This window comes from Furipterus horrens, unplaced genomic scaffold, assembly GCF_987537825.1.
Source record: "Furipterus horrens unplaced genomic scaffold, mFurHor1.1.pri manual_scaffold_8, whole genome shotgun sequence".
Lineage (NCBI taxonomy): Eukaryota > Metazoa > Chordata > Mammalia > Chiroptera > Furipteridae > Furipterus > Furipterus horrens.
The window spans coordinates 85,451,894-85,479,518 of NW_028327178.1; the positions used below are offsets into that span (position 1 = coordinate 85,451,894).

At 36.5% G+C, this 27,625-nt stretch overlaps 1 protein-coding gene across 3 annotated transcripts in view; it reads left to right on the forward strand.

Moving 5' to 3' along the window:
• The window catches only part of GPCPD1 (glycerophosphocholine phosphodiesterase 1), a 54,312-nt gene extending 27,853 nt beyond the window's left edge, over positions 1-26,459 (forward strand). For 2 of the 3 annotated variants that reach the window (XM_090286069.1, XM_090286071.1), the window contains 12 exons: positions 142-304; positions 604-736; positions 2,007-2,061; positions 4,361-4,453; positions 7,132-7,209; positions 7,883-7,922; positions 11,533-11,594; positions 14,779-14,844; positions 16,546-16,682; positions 17,189-17,324; positions 17,741-17,901; positions 25,273-26,459. In XM_090286069.1, coding sequence (XP_090142195.1) covers positions 142-304; positions 604-736; positions 2,007-2,061; positions 4,361-4,453; positions 7,132-7,209; positions 7,883-7,922; positions 11,533-11,594; positions 14,779-14,844; positions 16,546-16,682; positions 17,189-17,324; positions 17,741-17,901; positions 25,273-25,462 — 1,314 coding nt within the window. In that variant the 3' untranslated portion in view covers positions 25,463-26,459. Of the gene's footprint in view, positions 1-141; positions 305-603; positions 737-2,006; positions 2,062-4,360; positions 4,454-7,131; positions 7,210-7,882; positions 7,923-11,532; positions 11,595-14,778; positions 14,845-16,545; positions 16,683-17,188; positions 17,325-17,740; positions 17,902-20,221; positions 20,281-25,272 lie in introns of all 3 variants that reach the window. The other variant, XR_016512754.1, reaches the window with a different exon arrangement.
• The last annotated feature ends 1,166 nt before the right edge of the window (positions 26,460-27,625 follow it).

Sequence of the window (27,625 nt, forward strand, 5' to 3'; positions counted from 1 at the left end):
TTTATTAAAACACTCTCTAAATTGTATGGATACAAGTTTGATTGTATTTCTTCTTGATCTTCCTCCATACAATGTTTTGATCTTTAAATGGAAAATATTGAAGTATAAGAATTTAGATTATGCTAAACCTCATTTTTTCAGGAAGATCTCAGTGAACATGTAGTTCAGGGTGATGCCCTTCCTGGACATGTGGGTACAGCCTGCCTCTTATCATCCACCATTGCTGAGAGTGGGAGGAGTGCTGGAATCCTTACTCTTCCTATCATGAGCAGAAATTCCAGGAAAACAATAGGCAAAGTGAGAGGTAAGCCTGGAGAAGCAGGGTGGCCCTTTACAAATGAGCAAAGTTAAGTTAAAGTTTTTTATTAGATTCAAATTGAGTTTTTGAGAATGATAAAGATTAAATTAGTGACTTGTTTTAGAATATTAACTAACATAAGGATATATATGTTGAATTTTCTGGAATCAGTTTTAACTTTTTTTTCTCTATTTGATAGAGATTGATAAAGCTAGGTTGGGTGGTATTTAAATGTAATTGAGCTCATCATGGCCTTTTTAATTGTCTTTATTTTTGTCCCCCCTCCCCCTTTTTCCCTACAAAAGTTGACTATATAATTATTAAGCCATTACCAGGATACAGCTGTGACATGAAATCTTCATTTTCCAAGTACTGGAAGCCAAGAACACCACTGGATGTTGGACATCGAGGTGCAGGGAATTCTACAACAACGGCTCAGTAAGTTGAATATTTGAGCAGTATTAGCATTTTGGTAGCTCAAACTTGATAATGTTTGACTGACAAAAGGTCAAATGATTCTTTTATTTTTACCCTGCAATTTAAATATAATTTGGTAATTGGGTTTTCCAAGTCAGATTAGAAACTGACTTTTCTAAGATTCTCGATAGTGTTTTTAATATAGTATTCCCTAACTTATCATGGGTATTACATTCCAGAACCCCCACGAAGTAGGACCCTTACATTTATTCTACACTTTTAAATCTATATAACTTTAACAACATACATATACACTACCGCAAAATCCCGCAATATAGCGAAAAATCTGCGATAAATAAATATATTTTTAAAAATCCCGCGATACAATGAGGCTGTGATAAGTGAACCACAATATAGCCAGGGACTACTGTATTCTACTGAACTGATGATAAGAGAGACATTAAAACTAGAAAGCCAGGCCCCAAAGGAGAGGAGAGTAGGGAGTGGGTGAAAAAGGTGAAGGGGAATAAGAGGTACAAACTTCCAGTTATAAAATCAATAAGTCTTGGGGATATAATATAGTCAATAATATTGTAATAACTTTGCACGGTGACAGACGGTTACTAGACTAATTGTCATGATTATATCACAAGGTATATATATATATGTATATGTATATGTATATACTGTGTTGTACACCGGAAACTAATATAATGTATACCAACTGTATACTTCATTAAATATATTTTTCTAAACAAACAAACTAGAAAGCCAGGAGGAAAGCTTAATGCCAACAGAGTCAGCCTGATGACATCAGTGTGTTGGTATTATAGTCCTGACTTGGCATGTTGCCCTCTCTGGGCCTCAGTTTCCTCACCCATTCTCAATATAGTTTCCATACTTCCAGCCTGCTAAGAGGGTCAGCCTTTTCCCGTTCCCCCCGTCTGCTCGTATTAAGTCATCTGAGGCTTCATCACAAGGAACAAGTTTCAGTGTCTCTATTACCTGCTATTGCAAATGTTTATTTTTCTTTCTTGGTCACCTCATCTGAGGAGGAGGTTGTGTTAGCATAGGATATGCCTATATTCAGCTTGTAAATACTTCCATTTTTGAATAAATACACACCAACCAAGTGATGGTGATAGTCTTATTTTGGGAATGGCAAAATTAGTCTCAAGGTAGAGAATAAGTGCTATTATCATTGTTGGAAGTAATAGCTGGCTTCTTTATTACATTTGTTTATCTTCCCTATAGTATATGATAACTTTAGTCCTATATATTTCTCTTTCAGACTTGCTAAAGTTCAAGAAAATACTATTGCTTCTTTAAGAAATGCTGCTAGTCATGTGAGTGAGCCTCTCTTTCTTTACATAACTTTGGCCTGTTGGTCCAAAGGTAGAAAAGTGGAGAAATCCGAGTCTGGGAGTCTCCTCCAGTCTGCATTAGTAGGTTAAAAAGGGGGAATTTATGCTGCTTCTGAACATGTTTCTAAGTGAAGATGAAGTATCTCTAGACACTTGTATTTAGATTCATGGTATAGTTGAGATGAAAATAATGGAATTATTAGCTTTTTATTGGAAAGAAATTTTGAGTGGTTGGGCAAGAAAAATGTTCCCCATTAAGCACTGGTTTTCATCAACTGAATAATGTGCTCATTCAGATACTCACTTTGGGAATAATTCTTATATTAAATTTTTAACTCCTTTTATTCAATTACAAAGGGTTAAGAGTCTTTTTTTAGCTTTTAGTTTTTTTCAGCAACTGCAACCTGACTTTTTAAATTAAGAGCCTGAGATCCACCTTCTCCCCCCATTCATCTGTACCTGATTAAAAAGTCTCATATCCTAGAGTGAAACTAAGGAGAACATGAAGGAACATCTCATTCTTTTATTTCCACTTTTACCACAGTGTCCTCCACATACCTTTTAAAACTTTGCCTTTTTAAAAATAGTTCAGAATGTAAACTTGATTCATTAGATATTTAACTTTATCACTTATAAATAAGCAAACGTCATTCTAAGACATACTTTTTCATATTTTAGCATCTTTGAAATTGTGATGGGTTTTAAAACTTCCTTAGCCTTTTGTAATGGCTTGGTTGGCAGTGGTATTTTTTCCCTCTTAGGGATAACATAAAATAATGATGCATTTTATTGTAGTTATTTATTTTAATGTTTAAAAATATTAATAGTGGATAGTTTTGACTTTGTGTTAAAAGGATGATATTAAATCTGTGTTGGCCTGTAGTTCATTATTTGGAACCAGTTTTCCTTCATTGTAGCTAGCTAATCTAAACACTGTTTATTAGCGGTCAGCAAGTGAAGATCCCTATTAAGAACTTGCAGAGTCTCTGCTTTTTAGAGAGGTTTCCATTAAGCCTTTTCCTTTTGTATTGTGTTAAGTTTCTTTGTAACTCATATGGATCACATTTTAGAATATCTTATGTTAATTATTAATGATTGGTTTGTTTTAATGTTAAAAACATATCCTTAGAGAGGTTTTGCCTTATTTCCTAAATTCACACATGAATTTTGGGATCAGATTTTATCTCTTAGTAAGATTAACTTTGTAAAGGATGATGGTCATGTCAAATTAAACATTTAAACTGGAAAGCCATAATTTAATATGTTTAAGCATTACAACTATTTGGAGGTGGTATAGTTTGTTTTTTCCTGTAGAAATGGTTTGTGTTATCATCTTGCTTATATAATAGAAGGAGCTAAGCTTATTTCCTGCTTTAGAAATTATCAAAGAACTCGACTCCTGCAGTTTAAGTCTGTTATCCATGTTTACTCAAAAGCTGAGCAAGGTTCAGCAATATATCCACCCATTCATACTCAGTATTCCTCTAGAAGCTCAGACCTTGTTTCCTTTGATCCTAGCTGGCTTACTTGCAGTGAACACACAAATTCACATGTCAGGTTATATTCTCGACCTTTATTTGGAATAACTCGTCTATCGGAATGGGTCTGACTTTTAAAAATATATTCCTAACTCTAATTTTTGTCCTCCTTTCTTTGGTTTAGGCTTCTATCAGGAAATTTGCCATGTGCATCATTCTTGTCCATTTCTGCTTTCTTTGTCTTTTCAGCAGCAATTGTAGTTTCCTCTTTAATATGGTTACAGAGGTTTTGCTATAAAAGGCTGTGGTGTTCTGCTCAAATGTACCAAGGAGCAGAGCTAAGAGACTGAAGCATATTCTTTTTCCCACCTCATCTTTAAGATACAGCTGTCGAGCTAAGGTCTGCAGGGGACAATAAGGTATGAGTGAGGTAGCTCTGTGCTCCAGGCTCCTGCTCAGCTCCGTTTCTGCTAAGAGCAGTAGCAAAGGTGACACACCTCTGAAGGCTGTCCCCTACCACAGAGGGGCCCAGGGCATGTTCAAGTGTATCGGTGCCTGTTTTTGCCAGGAAAAAATTGCTCTGCTATTGCAGAAAGGAAAATACTTATAATGGCTTTAAGAGAAGAAATTACTTTCTAGGATAAAGCTTGAAGTGTAGCATTAAATCACTAAGAAGTTTTATGTTTTTGTGTACAGGTCTGTGATTTTATAGTAAACAATAGATTTCTTATGTCCTTGTAGTTTCAAATGTATTGTGATCCAGATAACATTTTTCAAGCACTTGTTTCCTTTATTTCCGTCAGGGTGCAGCCTTTGTAGAATTTGATGTACATCTTTCAAAAGATTTTGTTCCTGTGGTATATCATGACCTCACCTGTTGTTTGACTATGAAAAAGGTATGTTGAAATTCTTTCATTTAAAATAGATATATAGTAGATAGTTATTAAATAGAGCTGACCAATTCATTTTCTTGGTGAGTTACTACTAATCCCTGTTTCTTTCAAGTTCCTGCAACATTGAGACAGAATATTAATGTCCTAGAGTAGTAGGGTCTCTGTGTTGCTGAATTGGCTTTTTGATATTACCTAACAAAATGACATTCTAGGTGGTTTCTTTACAGTCTGGCACTGTCTCTATATTGAGGCAGGAGAGGAAGCTATCAGAGTGTTCGTTTTCTAGGGGCTCTTCTATTTCTGCTTCAAGCTTTTTCTCAAATTAATAGGCTAGTATGATTTGGCTAAAGTGGGAAGAGCCACAGTGAAAAATAAAATTGGGAAAGAGCTTTGGAGCTAGGTAGTGGAGAGTGTCCATGAAGGGGTTTAGAATTAGTAGCTAGGGAGATATAAAAGACTTGAGCCAAGAAGGGAAATGTTCAGAACTAAACTTTCAGGTTAATAATTTGATACCTGATGTAAGAGGAATTTAAGAGGACAGAGAGGGAACAGTCATGCAGGCCAAAGGTAAGATGAGCCTGAACTGGAGTGGAGACTACGTGAGTTGGGAGGAGGACTTGATAGAGGACAAAGTCCAGAGGAGATTTGAAAATGCATATAATTTCTTAAAGGTTATAATTATTGTGCCCTGGCTGGTGTGGCTCAGTTGGTTGGAGTATTTCTCTGTAGCTGAAGGGTTGCAGGCTTGATTCCTAGTCAGAACATGTACCTGGATTGTGGGTTTGATCCCTCAGGCGTGTGCGATCTCTGTTCCAGGTGCTTATGGGAGGCAACTGATCAGTGTTTCTCTCGCATTGATGCTTGTGTCTCCCTTCCTCCCTCTAAAAGCAATGAAAAAGTGTTATTGTGTGAAGATAAAAAAAATGTAATTGTACAAACGTAATTGTGATAATTATATAGTGCTTAAACTTCAATATACAGATAAACCAAGTATTATTCGGTATTTGGTATTATTTTCTACGGAGTTGATTTAAATTAAGGCTAGTTTGCTAACGTGTGACACAGCACCGGACACTGCATGTCGTGTTAGTAGATGACAAGGCTTTTGGTCTGCCTGCTAGTGGATCCTAATCAGTCATATGGGTTTGGATTACTGTGATGTGCAGGAGAGGGAGGGAAGGAGATGCACTTTTAGATGACAGAAGCAGATGTAGAATAACTTAATAGAAATGGAGCAGGTTGTTTTTGCTGTGAGGAAACATGAATGCAAAGTGAAATGAGAAAGATGGAGGGGACATAAAGGGTCTTACTACCAAGGTGGAGGTTAATGAATCTAGTTCTAATTTCTAAAAATCTATGAGTTAATTGAAGAGTAGTATTGATTCCCTTTGTTCACCAGACTTTATGTTTTTCACCAGACTTTTTTCCTTTTTTAAAAAATATATTTTCTTCTTTGTCTTGCTCTTCAGTTGAATCTGGATATTTGGGGAATGAAAGTAATGAGTTGTATGTATTTTTAGTTTTAATTTTTAAGCTGGTGTTTTCAAAAAAATCAATAGTTCATAAGATTATGAAATAAAGTTTCCTTTCCCCTTGGCTGCACTCCCTTACTTTTAATAGTTTCTTATGTATTCTCCGAGGAAAATTTTGTGTTCATATCATATGTATATGAATGAGTATAAAAGTAATGGATTTCAGCCCTGGCTGGGTAGCTCAGTTGGTTGGAACATTGTTCCATACATTAAAAAGTTACAGGTTCGATTTCCAGTCAGGGCACATACCTAGGTTGTGGGTTCCATCCCTGGTTGGTGCACATTTAGGAAGCAACTGATCGATGTTTCTCTCTCTTTCTCCCCAACCCTCCATCCATTCTCTTTCTAAAATCAATAAAAACATATCCTTGGGGTAAGGATTTTTTTTTTAAAGTAATGGATTTTAGTATACAGAGGTGTGAAAAAGTAGGTTTACAGTTGTGAGTACACACAACAGTTTATTTTATTATTATTTATTATTGTATTATTTATTTGATTACAACTGTAAAGTTACTTTTGCCCACCCCAGTATTTGTTGGATTGATGATTTATTGGTAGTATGTTAACTCATTTTTATTAAGATAGATGTGCCTAACCAGTGTGATATTTGATATTGTATTAAAAGTCTAATAAAACAGATTTCCTCATGGGGAAAACATTTATGGTGGAGTTTCAGGTACATATATATTACTGCTTATAGTTAAACAGACATTTTTAATAGCAATTGATTTTTGTGGCTATTTTTAACCAAACTTAAGTTTAAAAGGTTTAGAAAAGGTTAGAAATTTATTGACAGAAAGTAATTCTTACATAGTAGTTGCCTGGTGATTACCTAGTCGTGTGGCATAGTATATGGAAGATAAAATATATACAGGATGACAGGACATAGAGGAAATCACTGTACCTCTGGCTTTGTTTTCAGTGTGTCTTCAGTGCCATAGCTTGCTCCCAACTCTTTTTTCTTCTTCCAGGCACTACCACTGACATTAAAAACAAAAACTAGAATTAAGAGCTGTGGGGTGGTGGTAAATAAGAAGAGCTCACTAGTTACCACACAGTTCTCATCATTCAGTAAATTAAGCTATTAGGCCTGTCTTGGGTAAATTCATTAATAATTTGGAGCCCATTTTTCTCTTTATTTTTATTTAGAAATTTGATGCTGGTCCAGTGGAATTATTTGAAATCCCAGTAAAGGAATTAACATTTGACCAACTCCAGTTGTTAAAGGTAATGATAATAGCATAAAATGTAAATTATCTGTTTGTACCTGTCAGTATATGATAATATTCCTTTTGCACATGAGATGATATATTTAGCATGAAGAGAGCGTATGCTTTGGTTTTCTGTTCTATTAGGAAGAGTGGGTTTGTGCTAATCCATCTGCCTTCTCTGTTTTCATGGACCTCATTGGTTTTTGCATACCTGAAGGGGCTAGGCTATGGATCTTTGGAGGCCATAGAGGGCTAGCCCTTCTCTTCCATAATCTTAGGTTCATTCTTTATATAACTCACTATTTTACAGTTGGCCTTTTTATGCTATTACAGTTGTCCTGATTTTATACTCATGTTGCTACCTAAGATCTTTGTGTATTTTGTTATACCATGTAATTTTATATGTTCCCTCTTTCTATTCTCATCAGATACCTAAATAAGTGGTTGATTGAGCATAAACAGTTTCCTAACTTAAAAATTGTTATATTCTTCTTTCTTATTTGGGTATTTGATTATGATCTTATGTGTATGTATGAACATATAAAATATACTCAGTGGTTAGTGCTTATTTTATTAAACTTATAATTCTATCTTTGATAGTTTTCTCTAGCTTGCTAGCTCTTCATAAACTACATGTCTTTGTAAACTAAGGCTTTTTTAACGGTTGCATTTTGTGTATGTTTTTTTAGCTCACTCATGTGACTGCACTAAAATCTAAAGATCTAAAAGGTATGTACATATATGGAAACACTGTTTTCATTTCATAGTTAACATACAAACCGTATTTCCTTATACATTTTAGTGCACTCTTGGTCATTTTATTTTATTTTAAATTATATTTTATTCATTATGCTATTACAGTTGTCCTGATTTTCCTCCCTTTGCCCCCCTCTACCCAGCACTCCCCAGTCCCTCAGACAATTCCCCCACCATTGTTCATGTCCATGGGTCATGCATATAAGTTCTTTGGCTACTCCATTTCCTATACTGTACTTTACATCCCCATGGCTATTCTGTAACTATGTATTTGTACTTCTTAATACTCTCACCTTTTCACCCAGTCCCCATAACCTCCTACCATCTGGCAACCATCAGAACACTCTCTCCATGATTCTGTCTCTGTTCTTGTTTTCTTAGTTTGTTTTTTAGATTCAATTGTTGATATTTATTTTTTGCCATTTTATTGTTCATAGTTTTGATCTTTATTAAAATAAGTCCCTTTAATATTTCATATAGTGATGGTTTGGTGATGATGAAGTCCTTTAGTTTTTTTTTTTTTTTTTTGTCTGGGAATCTCTTTATTTGCCCTTTGATTTTAAAGGATAGCTTTGCTGGGTAGAGCAACCTTGGCTGTAGGTTCCTGCATTTCATGACTTTGAATATTTCTTGCCAATATTTCTAGCCTGCAACATTTCTTTTGAGAAATCAGCTGACAGTCTTATGGGAACTCCCCTGTAGGTAACTAACTTTTTGTCTCTTGCTGCTTTTAAGATTCACCTTTAACTTTTGGCATTTTAATTATGATGTGTCTTGGAGTGGGCCTCTTTGCATCCATCTTGTTTGGGACTCTCTGTGCTTCCTGGACTTGCATGTCTATTTCCTTCACTAAATTAGGGAAGTTTTCTTTCATTATGTTTTCAAATAGATTTCCAATTTCTTGCTCTTTCTCTTCTCCTTCTGGTACCCCTATGATGCGAATTTTGGACCTCTGGAAGTTGTCCCAGAGGCTGCTTATACTATCCTCCTTTTTTTTTTTTTTTTTTTTTTGATTCTTTTTTCTTGTTGTTGTCCTGCTTGGTTGTTTTTTACTTCCTTATGTTCTAAGTCATTGATTTGATTCTCAGCGTCATCCAGTCTATTGTTGTTTCCCTGTAAATTGTTCTTTATTTCAATTACTGTAGCCTTTGTTTCTGACTGGATCTTTTTTATGCTGCTGAGGTTCTCACTAAGTTCCGTGAGAAGCCTTATAACAAGTGTTTTGAACTCTGCATCCGATAGATTGCTCATCTTCATTTCATGTAGCTCTTTTTCTGGAGTTTTGTTTCGTTCTTTCATTTGGACTATGTTTCTTTGTTTCATCATTTTGGCAGCCTCCCTTTGTTTGTTTTTATGTTTAGTTAGAGCTGCTTTGACTCCATGTCTGGGCAGTGTGGCCTAATGTAGTAGGTGTCTTGTAGGGTCCAGTGGCGCAGCCTCCCCAATTACCGAAGCTGAGTACTCGAAGTGCGCCCTTTTTGTGGGCTGAGTACACCCTTCTCTTGTAGTTGAGCCTTCATTGCTGTTGGCAGATCAATGGGAGGGATTTACCCAGGTCAGTCAGCTGCAAGGATTGGATGTAACCATTGACCACCAGCCTCTGCCCTCCATGGAGGATCAACTGTGTAGGTGCAGGGTGGTGGTGTTCTGAAGTGGTCTGTTGCTGTCCACTGGGTGTGCTGGCCCTGGGGTTTCCCGGGTAGTACAGGCCAAGGTCAGACCCCACCTGTGTTTTGCCAGGGCCACCCTGTATGAACTATAAAGCAATCTGAGATGGCTTCTACTTGTGCTGGGCTTGGAGATTCCTAGGTGAAGCCAAGCTGTGAATCTAGGCTGGCTGCTGCTAGTGCTGGGCCTGGGGCTCACTGAGGCCAGTTGTTGCTTGTTTGATAGGATTTAGGATGTTGTGCAGCATGAGCGAAGACCAGCCATTCATATGGACAAGCAGCTTGGGTGGGCCCATAAGTTGAGTGGGGCAGAGTCTCTGGGGATCTCCATGGTGGTTCAAACAGTGTTAGCCAGATTGATGGAGTCTTAGATATGGCTCCAGCTTGCTGGCTCAATCTGGACAGATGTTAATTCTGTAGTTGTCAGACTTCCATTAAACTCGATTTCTGGTTGTTTTGAGTGATGGTTGTTCTATATTTTAGTTGTAATTTTGATGTGGTTGTGCAAAGAAGGGAGCCATGTCTGCCTATGCCACCATCTTGACCAGAAGTTACCCGCTCTTGGTCACTTTAATGCACATAATACTGGGCTATCCAAATTAATTTTATAAACATGAAAGCTTTACGTATATTAATCTTCAAATACATATATGTCATGTGTAGTAATCATGATGTTTTACTTTTATGAATTTTCTTAGCTTGATGATCAAAATTCTTTATAATTTTGTTGTACCCTTCATCTTTCCCACATTCTTCACATTACAAAGTAGAGAATATATCAAGCATAGAATCTGGCTCCAGAGTCCAGAGTTTGAATCCAGCCTTATCTAATATTTACCAACTGTGACCTTGGGCAATTTAATTAACTACTCTGTGCCTCAGGTTCCTTAAAGCTTGTCCTGCTTAGAAAATCTCTTTGTAATTCTACTTTACTTTCTGCTTCCATGGAAATTAATAGCCTATGCTGTACATCAGAGGCTTAATGTATCCCTTTTTTAACCCTGTATTTTTATATATGTCCTATCTCTTCAACTAGAATGAAACCTCTCAAGGATAGGGAAAATGTTTTTATTTTTTATTGTGTTCTATTACAGTTGTCCCAAGGGAAAATGTTTTTATATATTCTCTAAGCCATTTGTAGTATTCTGCGTACAGTAGGTAGTCATGACATATTTATCTGCGGCTGTGATAACAGAATACTTAAGATGCTTTTACTTTTTAAAAAAATGTGAAGGGCTTAAAGATTCCAAAGATTATGCCCAGAGCACAAATATGACTTAATAAGCTTATAAATATTTCATAACTTTTCCTAGTAAAATGAATTTTACCTTTAATTTATTCAGCTGGAAAATTTAATATGATTTTCTTTGAATTTGTAGTTCATGGGCTTTTTTTTTGTTTAAGAAGAGAAAAGCTTGTATTAATTTTTATTCTCTTTTGGAAAAAATTCTTGTGTGTCTCGAGTTAGAATCTGTTTTTGAATAAATGTGATGATAACCAAAGCACATTAGTAGCTGGAGCTTCCCTTAATTTCTATCTTTTGAGCTGATTTTGATATTTCAAATGGTCTTAGCAAGATAAAATAGCTCTTAATTACATTGAGAAATAAATCACTGCCTGTGACTACTTATTTAAAAATAATTGTACAGTTTTTATAAGAAAATAATCACTGCTCAGGCTACAGGGTATGGTATTTCTATTAAATGTTGAAAGCTAGCCTTCAGAAAGGATGCTTATATCAAAAATTGGGGGTTTAATGGTTACAAATAATAAATACAAGAGCCTTGAAACCTACATATGAAAAGATTTCATAATTACTTTAGCATGTTTTTTTTTTTTGCCTTAAGAATTTAGGAAAAGATCTTAGTAATAAAATAGTATTTTATCTACTGAGCTTTTGCAATTTAAAATTTCAGAATCTGCGGTTGAGGAAGAAAATGCTTTTTCTGAAAATCAGCCTTTTCCTTCTCTTAAGATGGTAAGTTCTTTAGGAAAACTAAAGCAAGGCTATCTCATTAATTTTGTTATGTCTTAAATGAGCACCAAAAAGATTGTGTCAAAGGCAATATTAATATAAACTTGCGATCACTTATGCTTTTTACAAAAGATACATACATTCTTATGTGGTATACTAATGCTACCTTTTTTTTTTTTAAATTTAAGTAATTTATGTGCTCAAATGAATAAAAATTCTCACCTCAGTTGGTCAGTTTGATAAGACTAGGAAATTCCCATATGTCTATATATAAACAGGAAGGAGAAGGCATGGGACAAAGGGTGGGAGGGAGATGTGATGGTAAGAGAGGCATTTTTACAGTATTTTTAACTATTCCTTAGATTTTGGAGAGAATTGAGATTTTTCCAAAGATAATAAGAACCCTGGTTACTTAATATGAGTCACAGATATAAAGAATTTACTCTGAAAAAAGTGTAACAGAAGCAAGCATGAAGATTTAAAAACTAGACAGAGTTCATACAGGAGTCCATTTGACACATCAGGCAAGCCTACATGGACACCAGACACTCTCCTTAGCCATGCTAGGCCTGCTTTTTATTCTGCTGGCTTCATTTCCTAATTTCTGCTCTTCTCCATAGTCTTTTCTTGGTGACATCACTGATAGATTTCTTAGGAAAAAATAGGTCATTTCAATTTATTGCAAATACTTACCCTACAAAAAGGATGTTACAAGAGACCTCCTAATATGGACATTGTCTAGTGTCAACAATAAAGATAAAGTTAAAAAGTAAAAATAAAATAAATAAAACATGTATTTAGCATAAATTTATGCTAAAGGAAAGTCTGTAGACTATTGTGTTAAGTGAGCGGGCTAAGGAACAATAACAGTATTAGTACAGTTTTATAAGAAATAAATAACTATGAAAAAAAATTAAATGGGCCTTGTCCTAGTGCATTTAAAACATGATTTGAATAATTTGTCAGATATTTGTGAAGCCCAGCTATGTAAAGTCATTTTTTTTCTAGTCCAAAATTCTGAAATCATTTGGTTCTTAGAAATCTCATGATTTCTAGAGTCGTGATTTAAAAGAATGGAAAAACAGGTTTTTAAAAAATTGAGAAAGGTTTGACAATATTTGTTTAACCACATAAGTTAAGCACACACACACTCATTTATTCACTCACTTTGCCATCACTATAATTGAATCACAGAGAAATTTTAAAACTAAAAAAGGCCAAATACGATCTCAGTATAAAGGAGGATCTTTCTGCAAATTTGATGTTTAGCAATCTCAACACTAATATATACTTTTGTCCTTATTTTTCTAATTTAGTGTTAGTCCAATAAAAATGTGCCATGTATGTTAAATAAATATGGTTAAAGATATCAGAGAAAAAATGTCAAAAAGCCCCACATGAAATTGAGCACAAACTCTTAGTTCTGCAATTTTCATGCAGCTGATTAGTATAGAACCAGGGCTAGATCCCAGATCACCAGAATCCCAGGTATGTTCTTACGATTCATTATTGTTAGTGTGTTTATTTGCTGTTATAAAATCAAATATCATGTGTACTATACATGTTAAATGATTTCTAAAATTTTCAAATAAATGGAAGTTAAAAACAATCTGTTTCAAATTCATTTTCCCTGAGCATGTTTATTGTTTGCCTGGTCTTCATGTTTGAAGACTAAACAAGTAAGCTCTCTGTAGATTAATAACTAGGCTTCCTATTTTCAATTTGCTTTTCTAGTTAACGCTACCAAAAGGGTTTTATTGCAAAGTGTCTAGATAACTTAGTTTAAATAAATTGACATCATATTACTCGTTCATTTATATAGTCATATCCTTATTTACGAGCCGTGGCATAATCTTTCATTTGGAGTGACATCTTTTCAGGAAGTTAACAGCACAGTATTGTTAAGCATCATCACCTTCAAAACAAGCTGGAACTATTACAGGAGAAAGTCAGTTGTTTTTGCTGGTGCAATAAAGAGTTACGGATCAGCTAGTATTAGCGTGCAAGCAGGGTTTATTAGTGACACGTTCTAATGGAAGAGAATGGGCCTTGCTGAGGTGGGGTGGTGGGGAAAGGCATAGGTTCAGGGCAGGGCAAGGTAAGGGTGTCAAGAGCATCAGGTCCTTTGTCTTGAGGACTTACCTAATTTGTGGATAGGGGTAAGGGAGTTAACGTATTGATTGGTGGGTAAAGGCGGTGCCAGCTTCCCCCTGGGGGGACGTGACCACCCAAATGTAGGTATGTGTGGGGGTCTGTTAGCCTGAATTGTTATCTTGCTGCAGACCACATTTGGTCATCTTGTTATAAAACAGATACATGATGAGAGGTAGTTAATTGAAGTTGAGGCAGTTACCCAGAGTTATTTATGGGCTCTTTCTGTAAGCACTAGGGACCACCTCGTAAAACAGATAGTAACTAGAGGTAGGCAGTTAACTAAAGTTGTTTTATGGGCTTCTTCTTTGGGCACTGTGGACCCTCCACCCCCACCCCACACCCCCCATCCCCTTCTAGGCCTTTGGATGAATGCACAGTTTCAAAGGCCTTCTTTCCCAGATAGTAGAAACAATACATACAGAATTTCAAGGGCTCCCCTCCTCCAGTGCTATCATGGTGTTTCTTGTGATGTTCAGAACACTTGGCAATATTATCGGACCAGGCTGAAGACTGCTGAGTTAGTGGGTGAGACAGATCTTCCTCCTCCTCCCTTCCTTGGTTTACTATCTGTCTTACCTAACAGAACCATGGTTTTTCAACCATATCTTAGTATAGTTGATTGACATATTTGAATGAAATCCGGAAAACATGATAAACGTCTTCTTAAATCCTTGAGGTTGCCTAAATTATTACAGCTCACTTTGAATGTCCAGTAGTAGTGGTGAAAAGAATTTTAGGTTAGGGATCCATCTTTGTAGTAGGAACAAGTAATCAGTTACCACAGATATTGCCTAAGATGATTACTTTTGCTGTTCAATTTATTTTGACTCTCTTAATTAACTTAACAAGGTATCAGTTTGAGTATGAGAAAAGATACTGGTTTATACTGAGGGCACATTTTACTCTCACTAGTGATACATTTCGTTACAGATGGCTTTTTGTATTAATACTGTTTTCCTTTTTCTCCCTCTTATTCTACCATTCATCTCTCCAAAAATAAAACAAAATTCACCACCAACAAACTAAACTCTAGGTTTTAGAGTCTTTGCCGGAAGATGTGGGGTTTAACATAGAAATAAAATGGATCTGCCAACAAAGGGTGAGTAATTCTCTAGTATGTTCTTCTTCCCCTCGCTCCCCTATTTCTTTAAATGCATTCATTCTTTGTTTTAATGGAGTCAATGAAATTGAAAACTTACTACGGCTTCTTACACTAAACACAGTGTTTTTAGACCTGTTTAATAAAGCATCTTTTATACTATTATGTGAGTACAGTAGTCCCTCTCTATATCGCGGTTCACTTATCATGGCCTCACTGTATTGCAGGATTTTTAAAAATATTGTATTATTTATTGTGGATTTTTTGCTATTTTGCGGTACTGTATACGTATGTTGTTTAAAGTTGCATAGGTTTAAAAGTGTAGAATATGTTTAGGAACATAAATAGTGTTTATAAAAGTGTGGGAAAGGTTAATAAGGGACTGGGAACAGTTTTTAAGTGTGGGAAGGGTTTATAAAGCCTTAAAATATATATAAATACTAAAATAAATGTAAAGTTCCTACTTCACGGGTTTTCACCTATCGCGGAGGTGTCTAGAATGTAATACCCACGGTAAGTGAGGGGATACTGTACTTAAGAGCAGTGATGAATGTATTACAGTAGAAATTTCCATTTACATGTGTCTCATGCACATTTATATGGGTAGTTTCTGGGCATACTTATAAGGTGAACAATGAGAACACTCTGGACAGTGAGAACTTATAGCTCCGATTAGTTTTTGTTTTATCCTTCCATCTAAAAACATTTTAAATAATTTCCTAAGCAGTTTTCTGTTAAGTGCTAGTAGATAGTAATAATTAACCAGGAAAAGAAATTTCTGCAAATATGTTTTAAGTCACTCCCAGATTCAGTCATTCTTTTGTTCAACAATGATATATTGAAAAGCTGCTGTGGGCCAGGCATATTCTGGGTACTGGACAAAACAGAATAAATCTTTGCCTTCCTGGAACTTATATTCTAGTCAAGGAGAACAACTATTGAATGTATTAGATAGGGATATGTGTAAAAGGATGGGGGATGCACGGTAAGAGGACTAGTTGGGATGGGGGACATTAGAGGAAGTTAATTCAGGTATCATGATTGGGCAAGCAGAAAAATAGTCTGGAATTTGTTTTGATCGGAATAATTATAACTGCCCTCAAATCATGCCTTCTAAGTAAACTATTTATTATAAGGTAATTTTTAGTTTTGGGAGCTTTTAGATTTATTTTAATAAATTTATTTTTAATGGGTATTTTTATTAAAATACTATTTGAATATCAGCAGGACTCTTGGCATCTCAGCTATATTTAGAGAATTATTTTTATTATTTTTTCAAGGTACTTGATATGCCTAAGAGCCAAAGAATGAGCTAGTAATTTATAATCACCATGGCCTTTTTTGTAATGAGTTAGCAAATGGAGTCCTTTAGTCCTAAAGTTTATGAAAAAAATATAAAAATATTTTAAAAGTTATAGTATGTTGCAGATTTCCAGAGTTTTAGTTTTTATTTTGTTAATTTATTAAAACAAAAGTCTATTGGTAGTTTAATTGCTTTGTGTAAAATTGTGTCTATAACTGAGTTGTGATAGCTGCACTGTCACTAAGTAGCCATGTGGTCATGGTCAAGTCACTTCATTGTTTCAGGCCTTTGCTTTTTCTCATCTATGAAATAAGAGTTGGATTGGATGTTCTCAAGATTTTTTCTAGCACTGTGATTCTGGGGTTTTTAATAGCTTTTGTTTATTTTTTTCTACATAGGATGGAATGTGGGATGGTAACTTATCAACATATTTTGACATGAATCTGTTTTTGGATATAATTTTAAAAACTGTCTTAGAAAATTCTGGGAAGAGGAGAATAGTGTTTTCTTCATTCGATGCAGATATTTGCACAATGTGAGTACTATTTTTATTTTTTCCTCCTATACTCTTAGACTGTATGTAGCTAGGACTTAGGGTACAAAGATTATGCTTGGATGTGGGGAAGTGCCCAGACCTCACCCTTGATATGTCCTCTTAGTCAAGTTATGTATATTCTCACTTCCCTTGAGGACTGCCTGCTGGGAAGCCCTCCACTCCTGTGAACTCCACACCCGCTGGGTCCTAACGCCTCATGCCCTGTGTCATATGTGACATCTTCCGTACCAAATTGTAAGCCCTCTAGGGCGTTCTTGTTACCCATATCTGAGAATATTGTAGGTCTCGTATAGAATATTTAAATTTTTTGTATTTTTTGACTGAAAGACAATATGTGCATGTTAATGGTGGTTGTATCTCAGTAATGGTATTATGCTTTTGCAGGGTTTGTTTTCTTTATATATTTAGTATTTTCTAAAGTTTCAACACAATATATTATAATTGTCTCCCCAATGAAAAGTATTTTTTAAATTGTCTTTTTTTAGGGTTCGGCACAAGCAGAACAAATACCCCATATTATTTTTGACTCAAGGAAAGTCTGATATTTACCCTGAACTCATGGACCTCAGATCTCGAACAACTGCTATTGCAATGAGCTTTGCACAGTTTGAAAATCTACTGGTAAGTTATGTTTGAATTTCTTAATTTCAATTTTTTTAAAAATGTGTTTTAGAGCAGTAGTAAAGTTTTAAGTTATGCTACATATCTAATTTATTAGTTTTCACCTATGTATAACGAACAGATAGTTCTACTTATAAATGAGGGTATTGGATCTTAGAATCAAAAGTCCTTATAGGAACAAAAAAATACATATTTTCTTGCAGGCCTAGATTAAGTAAGTTTTATAGTTGAGTGGATGTCTAAAATGGCTAGACTGTAAAAACTTGCTTTGATAAAATAAGTTGAGTAAGAAAAAATTGTAGCATTTTCTCTCCCTGCCTACTCTACTTTGGAGAGCACTGATCTAGAGTATGACCATTTAGGATTTGCAGTTAAAAAGTTACTTTTTAACCAGTAACTTATTTTTCTTCCATTAGGGGATAAATGCACACACTGAAGACCTGCTCAGAAACCCATCCTACATTCAGGAAGCAAAATCTAAGGGACTAGTCATATTCTGCTGGGGTGATGATACCAATGATCCTGAAAACAGGAAGAAATTGAAGGAATTGGGAGTTAATGGCCTAATTTATGATAGGTATTTGTTTTTCATGAAAAATTTTCATGAACTGTTAGGGAAAAAGTAGTTTTTATTTTATAAAATTATAAATAATAACTTAGTAAAAGTTTTGTAGTTCATCCTGTGGTTTTTTAACATTTGTCAGTGGAATTTTTCAAACTTGGGAATTGAAGCTTGTTCAGGTGACTGGACCCTGAGTCACATTGGGCGTGGGTGTGGCCGGCTGCCTCAGACGTCTTCTCTGTCCGCACCAGCTTTTTTGCTAATCTTACTCAATTCTGTGGTTTTTCATACCTTTTATATATTCCTAAGTTTTTGTAGTGCCAACTCAGACCTTGCCCCTGACTGCTAAACTTTTATATCCAGCTATCAATACATGCTCTTCCTGTAGATTTCCTGATGTCAGTATAAATGACAACTCTGTCTTTCCAGTTTCTCAGGCCATCCTTGGAGTCTTTCATGATGACTCTGTTCTTGATTTCATATCCCAATTCCAGTCAAACAAAATCTAGTTGATTCTGTCTTTAAATATATCCTGAATTTGTGTACTCACCACGTTTACAATTGTCATTCTCCCTTAAGCTACCTCGTTTTTCATGTGAGTTATTGAAGGAGCCTGCTCACTGACCACTGCCTCTACCCCTGCCTCCCTGCTCAGTTCTCAGCACTACCGCCAGAGGGAGCCTGTTGAAACCGAATTCAGATAAAGTTACTGCTTAAAACTCTACCGCAGTTTTCTGTTGTCTAGAGTTAAACTCCAGGTCCTTATCACCGCTCCCCATGTCAGCATCCAGGAAAGCCTTTCCTGAATATCCTAATTCAGATAACAGCCTGCACTCACAGTGCACTTCTGACTTCTCCATAGCACTTAACCACCATCTGACATACAATATTTTACTTGTTTATTTTTTCCCCTGGTCTCCCTCACCCCCATACACCCAACACAAACATAAGCTCCATGAGGGCAAGACTCTGCCTTTACAGAATAGGAGTTAAAATAGTTGTTAGAGCAAGTCTTTTCTTTTTAATAAGCTCCCTGGGTGTTCATGATGTAAGTTTGAGAGTCACCAATCTGAGAAATGAAAAGGTTGCTTAGTATAAAGAAATGTGGGGTAGAGAGCATGCCATTTACTCTTCTTGCTAATACTTGAGCAGCATCATGCAAAGAGTAAGTAGTGGAATCTTACCAGGCCTCCTTTAAAAAATACTTTCCTTGGATTTAGTTCATATTACTACTTGTCCTATAAAATTATATCACTTTCTTAATAAAGCTTTTGTTTTTTTCACTGTTTTGTCTGAACAAGTCTGGTTTTAAAATTGCAGTCCAGATAATATCTGCCTTTCTTCTTAACTATTAATTTTGCTTTAAGCAACATGTTTTATAGCTTTTCTTAGAGACATTTCCAACTAATTAAAGGAAAATTAAAAATTTAAATCAACAATTTGAAAGAAGTGTTTACTTAAGCAAAATTTTGAAGAATATTTCTTCGTTTTGTTGAGGAAGAGGAAAGAATGGTTGCAGATATTTTTCAGGCAAGAAAATGTGAGGTTATACCCTGTACGACTTTGTAGGATATGCAAATTTTAGGCAGCTCCTTCATCTCAAGGGCCTTACTTGGTTGGAGCCAAATGCTGACCGACATGTAAGAGAGAAAAGGCAGATGCTCTGCCATACAAAGGGCCCTGAAGGAGACTAGTTCTTCCTGACCTGGGGACAATAAGAATAATTTCAAAGAGGAAGCATTGCGATGGATTTGGGGGTGTAGTTAAGTGTGCTTTGACAGGATATGCATTTTAGGCAGAGGCTAGAGCACGAATCGGCATGTCTGTGCTAAAGGTGTGGAGGATTTTGAGGAGACACCCAGCTCTGGGGTCCTGCTAGGATCTGATGACAGGTGAGGTGGACTGTGTCAGAGTTGGTTTTTGCCCTTGAAAGTTTTTTTTTTTTAATTTTCATCAAATAAGTGCATATATATGTACACATAACTACATGTGTGTGTATGTGTATATACATACATAGCTTTAAAGTTACATTATGTATATAGTTTAAAATTTTAAATACTTCTGTAAGACTTAACAGTTAAGAATAAAAAGCAGCATTCCCTACACATATCCCTTTCACTGTCTAGCTGAGTTTTTGTGCCCTAATTTTAGCTACTCATTCTGCTACTCAATGTGTTTATGCTATAATTTGTCATTATCAAATTTAGACATTACATATAAGATTTTGAATGATTAGTGATACAGAGCCTTTCATTCATTTTACATCAGGGAGAATTGTGGTGAAGATGGGTCTTTTAGTTTATCAGAAACTAATTTGTTCTCTTCTTTTACAAAGGCTTTAACACAGTAATTTCCATTTCATCATGGTTTTGTGATATATTATCATATAAACCGGTACGTTTGATTTGCTGATATTTGGATTTGCATTAATGATAATGACTAAAACGGCCTTTAATTTCCCTTTCTCCGAATGGTTTGATTTTGCTGTGAAAATAATACTTGCCTCATGGAGTAAATTGGTCAGTGTCCCCTCTTTTTATAAAAATTACCATGCCTGCTCAAATAATTTTTTTAAAATGCAGTACAGACACCCACTTTTAAAGAACATTCTCATTAGGTTTTGAAGTCCCTTGTGTCCCTCTTTCTAACTCTATTCTCTTCTCTCCTTCCTCAGATATAACTGCCTATCAAATTATTATTCTCTTCAAAATTTCTTTGAATTCTTATTGTTGTCACTAAACAATATACCTTTTAGTTTTGCATGGCTTTAACCTATATTTGTACTTTTGTTGCATGTAGCTATAACTTGCATGTAGCTATAATCTGTTCATCTTTGTGGCTGTATACCATTTGTGGTTGTACATGTCTACCATAATTTATCCTACTATTGGAGAACATTTTGGTGGTTGCAGAGTTTTTCCTATTACAACATTTGCTGTAAACATTGTCGACCAGATCTCCTAGAATACACGTGTAAACTTTCTCTTGGGCAATGACTTTCAAACCTTTTTAATCCCAGCCCAATTAAGAAATGAATTTACATTGCAACCCAGTATACACATAGATAAATGTATCTAAAAGCATCATGGCTAGGCATAAAATTCCATGTTAGAAATCGTTTCCTTTAAAATTTAAAAGTATTTCTCCATTATCTTCACAATTCCAGTGTTCCTGTTGAGGAGCATAAACCAAGTTGATTCTTATTCCCTCATGTGTATTGTGTGTGTGTTTGTTTTCCTGTTGGGAAGCTTGGAGAGTTTTCATTTTGTCACAAATTTTCTAAAATTTCATAGAGATGGGTCTTATTGGTCTGGTTTTACCCATTGTGCTGGGGATTTGGTAGCCCTTTAGTCTACTGATACATGTCCTTGAAAATGCAAAAATTTATGTGAATTATTTCTTCAATTTTTGTCCCTTCCATTTTTCTAAGGTTTTTTTTTTTTTCTTTATAGAAATCCTTTTGTTTGCATATTATACACTCTTGGACCAAACTTCTAATTCTTATCTTTTTTTCTACTTTTATCTTTGTCTTTTTGCTACACTTTGAAAGATTTCTTCAACCTTATCTTCCACCCATTCTATTGAGGTTTTCACATCTGCTATTAAGTTTTTAATTTCCAAGAACTGTCTTTATTTCCCTAATGCTCTTTTTTTCTGTATCTGTAACATCCTGTTTTCATTTGACTCATTTGTCTGAAAGCATAAAGGACTTTGTTCTTTGGGAATTTTTCTTCCCTTTTGTTCACTATCTTACATGTTAGAGGTTTTCAGATGTTTGGAAATTAAAAAGCTTGTTGGCAGCCTGGACTTTGTTAACTTGAATTTCACTATGGGTGATCCAGGTGCCTACTTGGTCATACCCCTTATGTCACTAGATTTAGAACTTTACTTTTTGGCTGATTAGATTGCTCATAGAAGAGTCTGTACAAACTACCTAGAGGATCCAGGTCAGGCTGCCAGGGTTCTTGGAGGCAAGTGAGGGAAGAGAGCTGGGAAAGGGAGGACATATGTCTGTGTTAGCATTGGTTATGTTTGCACTGTCTCTCATTCCCCTGGTGCTGGTGGAGGTTTTATAAAATGTCCAAACCCTCACCTGGTCTTGTCCTCCATTCCAAGAGATTTCCTATTTAACTTTTGAAATAACCTTAGTACGGGAGGGGGACCAGCCTCCAGGGCAGGGAGCTCACAGCCTTCACCCCACCCTCCCTGTTTCAGCCCCTTTTCCTTTCACTCCCAGTTGTGGAGGAATTTGATGCTGCTTTTAACTCAGTCTTTTCATTTTTTTTCCACTGCTGGCTTGTGATTTGGCCTTTTCTATTCCAGCTTCCAAAAGTTTGTTGCAGGGTGTCTGTTTTTTTCTGTACCCATGGATTTTTTTTAAAAGATTTATTGATTTTTTTAGAGAGAAGGGACAGGAGGGAGGAAGAAAAGAAGAGAAATATTGATGTGTAAGAGAAAACATCGATTGCTTGTCCCTCGCATATCCTCAACTGGGGACCTGGCCAGAAATCCAACTGGCAAACTTTTGGTTTGTGGGACAAGGCCCAACCCACTGAGTCATGCCAGTCAGGGCAGTTATTTGTTTTTTTAAATATCTTTGCTTTATTTATTTTTGTATGTTTTATTGATTATGCTGTTACAGTTGTCCCAATTTCTTTTCTCTTTTCTCCCCTCCACCCAGTACCATCCCTCCCTTCAGCAGTCCCACCCACCTTAGTTCATGTCCATGGGTCGTGCAGATAAGCACTTTGACTTTACCCTTTCCTATACAATTCCTAACATCTCCCTGTCTATTCTGCACCCTCCTACTATGCTTCTTATTCCATGCAACATTTTCCTCCTTCTCCTTCCTTCCCCCTCCCAGCTGACAACCCCTCCCCATACTCCCATACCTATGGTTCTGTTCCCACTCTGGTTGTCTGCTCAGTTTGCTTTTGTTTTTACTTTTTAAATTCTCTTGTTGATAGTTGTGATTTTGTTGTCATTTCAATGTTCATAGTTTTGATCTTCTTTTTCTTAAATAAGTCCCTTTAACATTTCATATAATAAGGGGTTGGTGATGATATACTCCTTAAGCTTTACCTTGTCTGGGAAGCACTTTATCTGCCCTTCCATTCTAAATGATAGCTTTGCTGGATAGAGTAATCATGGTTGTAGGTCCTTGCCTCTCATCACTTTGAATATTTCCTGCCAGTACCTTCTTGCCTGCAAAGTTTCTTTTGAGAAATCAGCTGATAGTCTTATAGGCACCCCTTTGTAGGTAATTCAATTCTTTTCTCTTGCTGCTTTTAAGATTCTCTCTTTATCTTCAACTTTTGGCATTTTAATTATGATGTGTCTTGGTGTGGTCCTCCCTGGGTCTAGTTTGTTCCTTTCCTGGACCTGTATGTCTATTTCCTTCCCCAAATTTGGGAAGTTCCCCTTTATTATTTTCTCACATAATTTTCCAGTTTCTTGCTCTTCCTCTTCTCTTTCTGGCACCCCTATGATTCAGATGTTGGTACATTTAAAGTTGTCCCAGAGGTTCCTAGGCCTCTCCTCATTATTTTCAGTTCTTGTTTTTTCATTCTGAACTGGTTGACTGTTCATTTCTTCTTTATGTTCCAAATCATTGATTTGAACCCATTTCCTTCCCTTCACCATTGGTTTTGTGTGGATTTTTCTTCATTTCACTTAGCATAGCCTTCACTTCTTCCCTTATGCGTTTGCTGTACTCAAGCATATCTGTCAAGCCTGTGAGCATCTTTATCACCAGTGTTTTGAACTCTGCATCTGTTAGATTGTCTACTTCTTCATCTGTTAGGTTGGTGATCCCCTTACTTCTCCCACTGGAACATTGATCTGCCCCTGCTTTTGGGCCATATTTCTCTTGTCTCCTCATCTTGACAGCTTCCTGTGTTTGTCTCTGTGTCTTTAGAGCTGTCACACCTGTTATGTTGTAAGGGGTGGAGCCTTACGTATTCATCAGTACTGGTGACTCGTTCCACCACGTTGTGGCGCTGTATGTAGGGTAGGGGCCTGAGAGGGAACAGTGCCACTTGACCTGCACTTGCCTCCTTTCCAGGCACTTCTCTCCCTTCTAGTACTAAACCAGCTGCCTCTGTTGAGAGACCAGCAGTTTCTTCTACCATCCCAATCCCCCACTGGTTTTCACAGTCAGAAGGAATGTGGCTCCATTTTCCCAAGTGCTGGAACCACAAGCTGTGCGGTCTGATCTGGGGCTGGGATCACTTCCCAAGGTTGAAATGTATGACTGTGCTTTTCCCTGCAGCTACAGTTCCTGTTCTGCTGCTGTTGCAGCCAGCCCGCTGCTGCTAGCCACGCCGCCAAACACCACCCCCACAGCTGCAGCCGTAGTACTGCTCCTTGTCCCTGCCCCGGCTCAGCTCCTCCTACCTTTCTGGCTGAATATTTCTTCTTTATTTCTTTGTTTGTTGAACTTCCATGAAGTTTTGGTTTTCTAGATTCTGGGTTATTTTATTTTTGAAGTGGTTGTAAATCCCTTCTTAGTTGTGAGGAAGACATAGCATGTCTACCTACGCCTCCATCTTGGCCAGAAGTACCCTTTGCTTTATTTTTAACAGGATAAGGGGGAAAGTATAGTTAGATGGCTTCTGTTCAGTCTGATACATTGACCCACAGGTCAGTTTTAATTCTCTTAAAAACATGTCTTTAATTAACTAACATCTTTGTTTTATAATATTCAAATATTTAATAGAGTCAGTACATATTTTAATCTTGTTTATCAAATTCTTCCCCACCATGATGTCATAAAGCTTCTCTTGTAGTGCTTCTCGTAAGATGCTTGGCTTTTCCACATTTAGGCGCGAAAGGTCACCTTCTCTTCTGGTCTGCAGTGATAGTGCTGCTATCATCACATGGGGCTTTTTCTGTGCTTTTGACTCTGGGTACCCCTGCCAGGACTGCACAGCGTTAGCATAGTTCTCACACAGGTGAGAAGGTCTCATCTTGGTCTTTGTGCTTTGAAGCCAGAACTGGGTATTAATTTCAGCTCTGCCTCTACATAGCTTCCTGTTCGCAAAATAAGACATTGCCAGTTGATTGACTTTGAGAGAGAAGATACTTGAAAAATCACTAGTAAACTAAAGATTTCATTTTCTGTTTTAGTTTGTTTCTAATCAGCTCTTTCACCCCAGGGAACAAAAGGAAATGCTGCTATTCTGGATTATCAGAAAGATTGGGGAGAAGAGGAATGTTTAAATAGAACCAGTGCTTACATCTTAAAAAAAAAACAAAAAGAAACTTAAAATATGGATGTTCTAGGCATTCAGTAAACAAATTCTTCTAAAAAGGTTAAGTCACCCTGGTCTTAAGTAAATCATAAAATCACCCTATTTTATGTGTTTTGTGTTTGTTTCATCATAGGATATATGATTGGATGCCTGAACAGCCAAATATATTCCAGGTGGAGCAGTTGGAACGCCTAAAGCAAGAATTACCAGAGCTTAAGAGCTGTTTGTGTCCCACTGTTACCCGCTTTGTTCCCACATCTTTGTGTGCGGAGCCTGGCATCCACATGGATGCCAATGGCATTGATAATGTGGACAGTGCTTAGTTTTTATCGGGCAGAGGCCATCTGGGGCATGCACCGCCGGTCTGTGGGTTCACTTTTCATTGAGCATTGTTTATCTATGCCTTTTAGGTTTCTCAGTCCAATGAAGCAATAATGAAGTATTCTACTGTTTCACTACAGTTCTTGCTAGAATTTCAAGTATGCTATTTAAATCATTTGGCCAGGTATAATTACCAGTCAGCCTCTTAACAATGAGAAAATTTATTGGTTGGAAAATATTTTAAAACTAAATATGTATAATGTTAAATGTCCATTAAAAGCATAGCTCTTTGAAATTAACTGTATAAATATTCTTACAGGTTTTCATTCAATCAGGTCTGAAATATTTAGCACTTGAGGAACATGACTGTGCATAATTATACCTGACCATAGAAGAAATAAGTACCTCAAATGCATGCATTTGCACTGGTGATTCCAACTGCACAAATCTTTGTGCCATCTATGTATATATGCATTTTTTACATGGATTGACATGCACATGTACCGTTTTCCTTCAGTATGAACCTTGTGGCTGCTGCCATTTTCCCATTTAACCAATCCAATGCCTGTGTAAAAAGCCTGGAGTTGATCCTTGAAAACTTGTTTCAGAAGTTTTTTTGCATAAATGTTAAAATTTCAAAATGCAGGGTAATTTAATGTATAAAATATTAGAAGTATGTATTGCATACTTAGTAGAGTAGATCATTGTGTATAAATTCTGTTCAATGCATGCGTAAGGTTTCAGGCATGAGATTGTACACATTTACTCTTAAGTCCTTGCATCTGTGGTGCTAGGTGAGTGTGAAGGGTGTCAAGGACTGAAAATATTTTGTTGCCTAACAAAAAAAAGCCTGTTTGTAGGCATTTTAAATGTGCTTATTTTAAGTCTCTCTCACTACCCATTACACACCATTGCTTTATGGGTTTGTGTGTGTGTATGTGTGTGTGTTTGTACAGTAGTTAAATCTCCATGCAGAAAAATAAATGTCATGAATTCTCATATTGGTATTCTTTATTGGTTAAGGTATATCATGCATGTAATTTATTTAGAAATGTAGAAGATCTGACTAAATATATATGCGTGTTCTGAGGGTTATGCTAAGGTTTCTTTCTTTAGAAGCAGATTGTTTTGGCATAACTGTAATTTAAGAATGAATGTTAAATAAAATACACAGCTTTAGTTTCTTCATTATAAAATGACATTTCAAGAAAGTTACTTTTGTAGAATTGGTTCTATAATATTATTATGAGAAATTGGAATTTAGAGCCTACCCTAAAGGGATGGCTTATTTCTATCTACCTTTTACTGCATGTTCTGCATTAGACAGCTATTCCTAGGACTTGGAATTATACATTGTATCTTTTTATTTTTTAAGCCAAGCAATGCAATTTTGGTGAGATCTTGATTACGTAAAGATAGCCTTTGAAATCCTATGGTATTGTGTTTGTAACACTGATATTTAATGGGAAAAAGTTTCGGAAACAGACTCTTCTGCCAGGGTTCTATTTTGTTTTCCATGTAATGAGATTTTCCAGAACTTTGGTGTGCATTAAGTACTTCAAGAAAAAATGTTTTCTTCATCTGCAGACCTGTGCAATACAATTACCATTACCCTATAACTTGATTAGCCAAATGCATGTATTTCTAGTCTTGTTCGTTGGTGCTCCCCCACCCCCATGCCTTTCAAGTTCCAGCTCCATTTTGAAAACTTGCAGATCATAAAGAGAAAGAAGGGAGGAAGAGGTGGAGAGGAGGTGGGGGTGGGGTGGGGGGGGGGCGGTTTCCTGAACAGTGTCATTTGCTGAGAAGAGCTTACAGCCTCATGCCCACTTTCCTGTCTCTTCCTGACCTTATAAACCAGGTTTAGTAGAGGATTAAAGCAAGCAGTATCTCCCTGTTTTATAGGACTGGCTTCCATATCACTTGTTTTGCTCTTCGCTCTGCTCCAGCCACACTGTAGCTGTGCTAGGCTGTGGCCATGTCATGCTCCCTGTCTGTAGCCACATGCCCTCTGCATACTCCAAATTCATTTCTCTTTGAGCCATCAGCCTCTCCGGAGCCTTTGCAAAACTTCAGAAGGGATGACTCCATAGCCGCATGGTCACACCTTGATCATGCCGGCGGGCATCACAGTGCATTCTAGGTGTCAAAGCTGATTTTGGCTC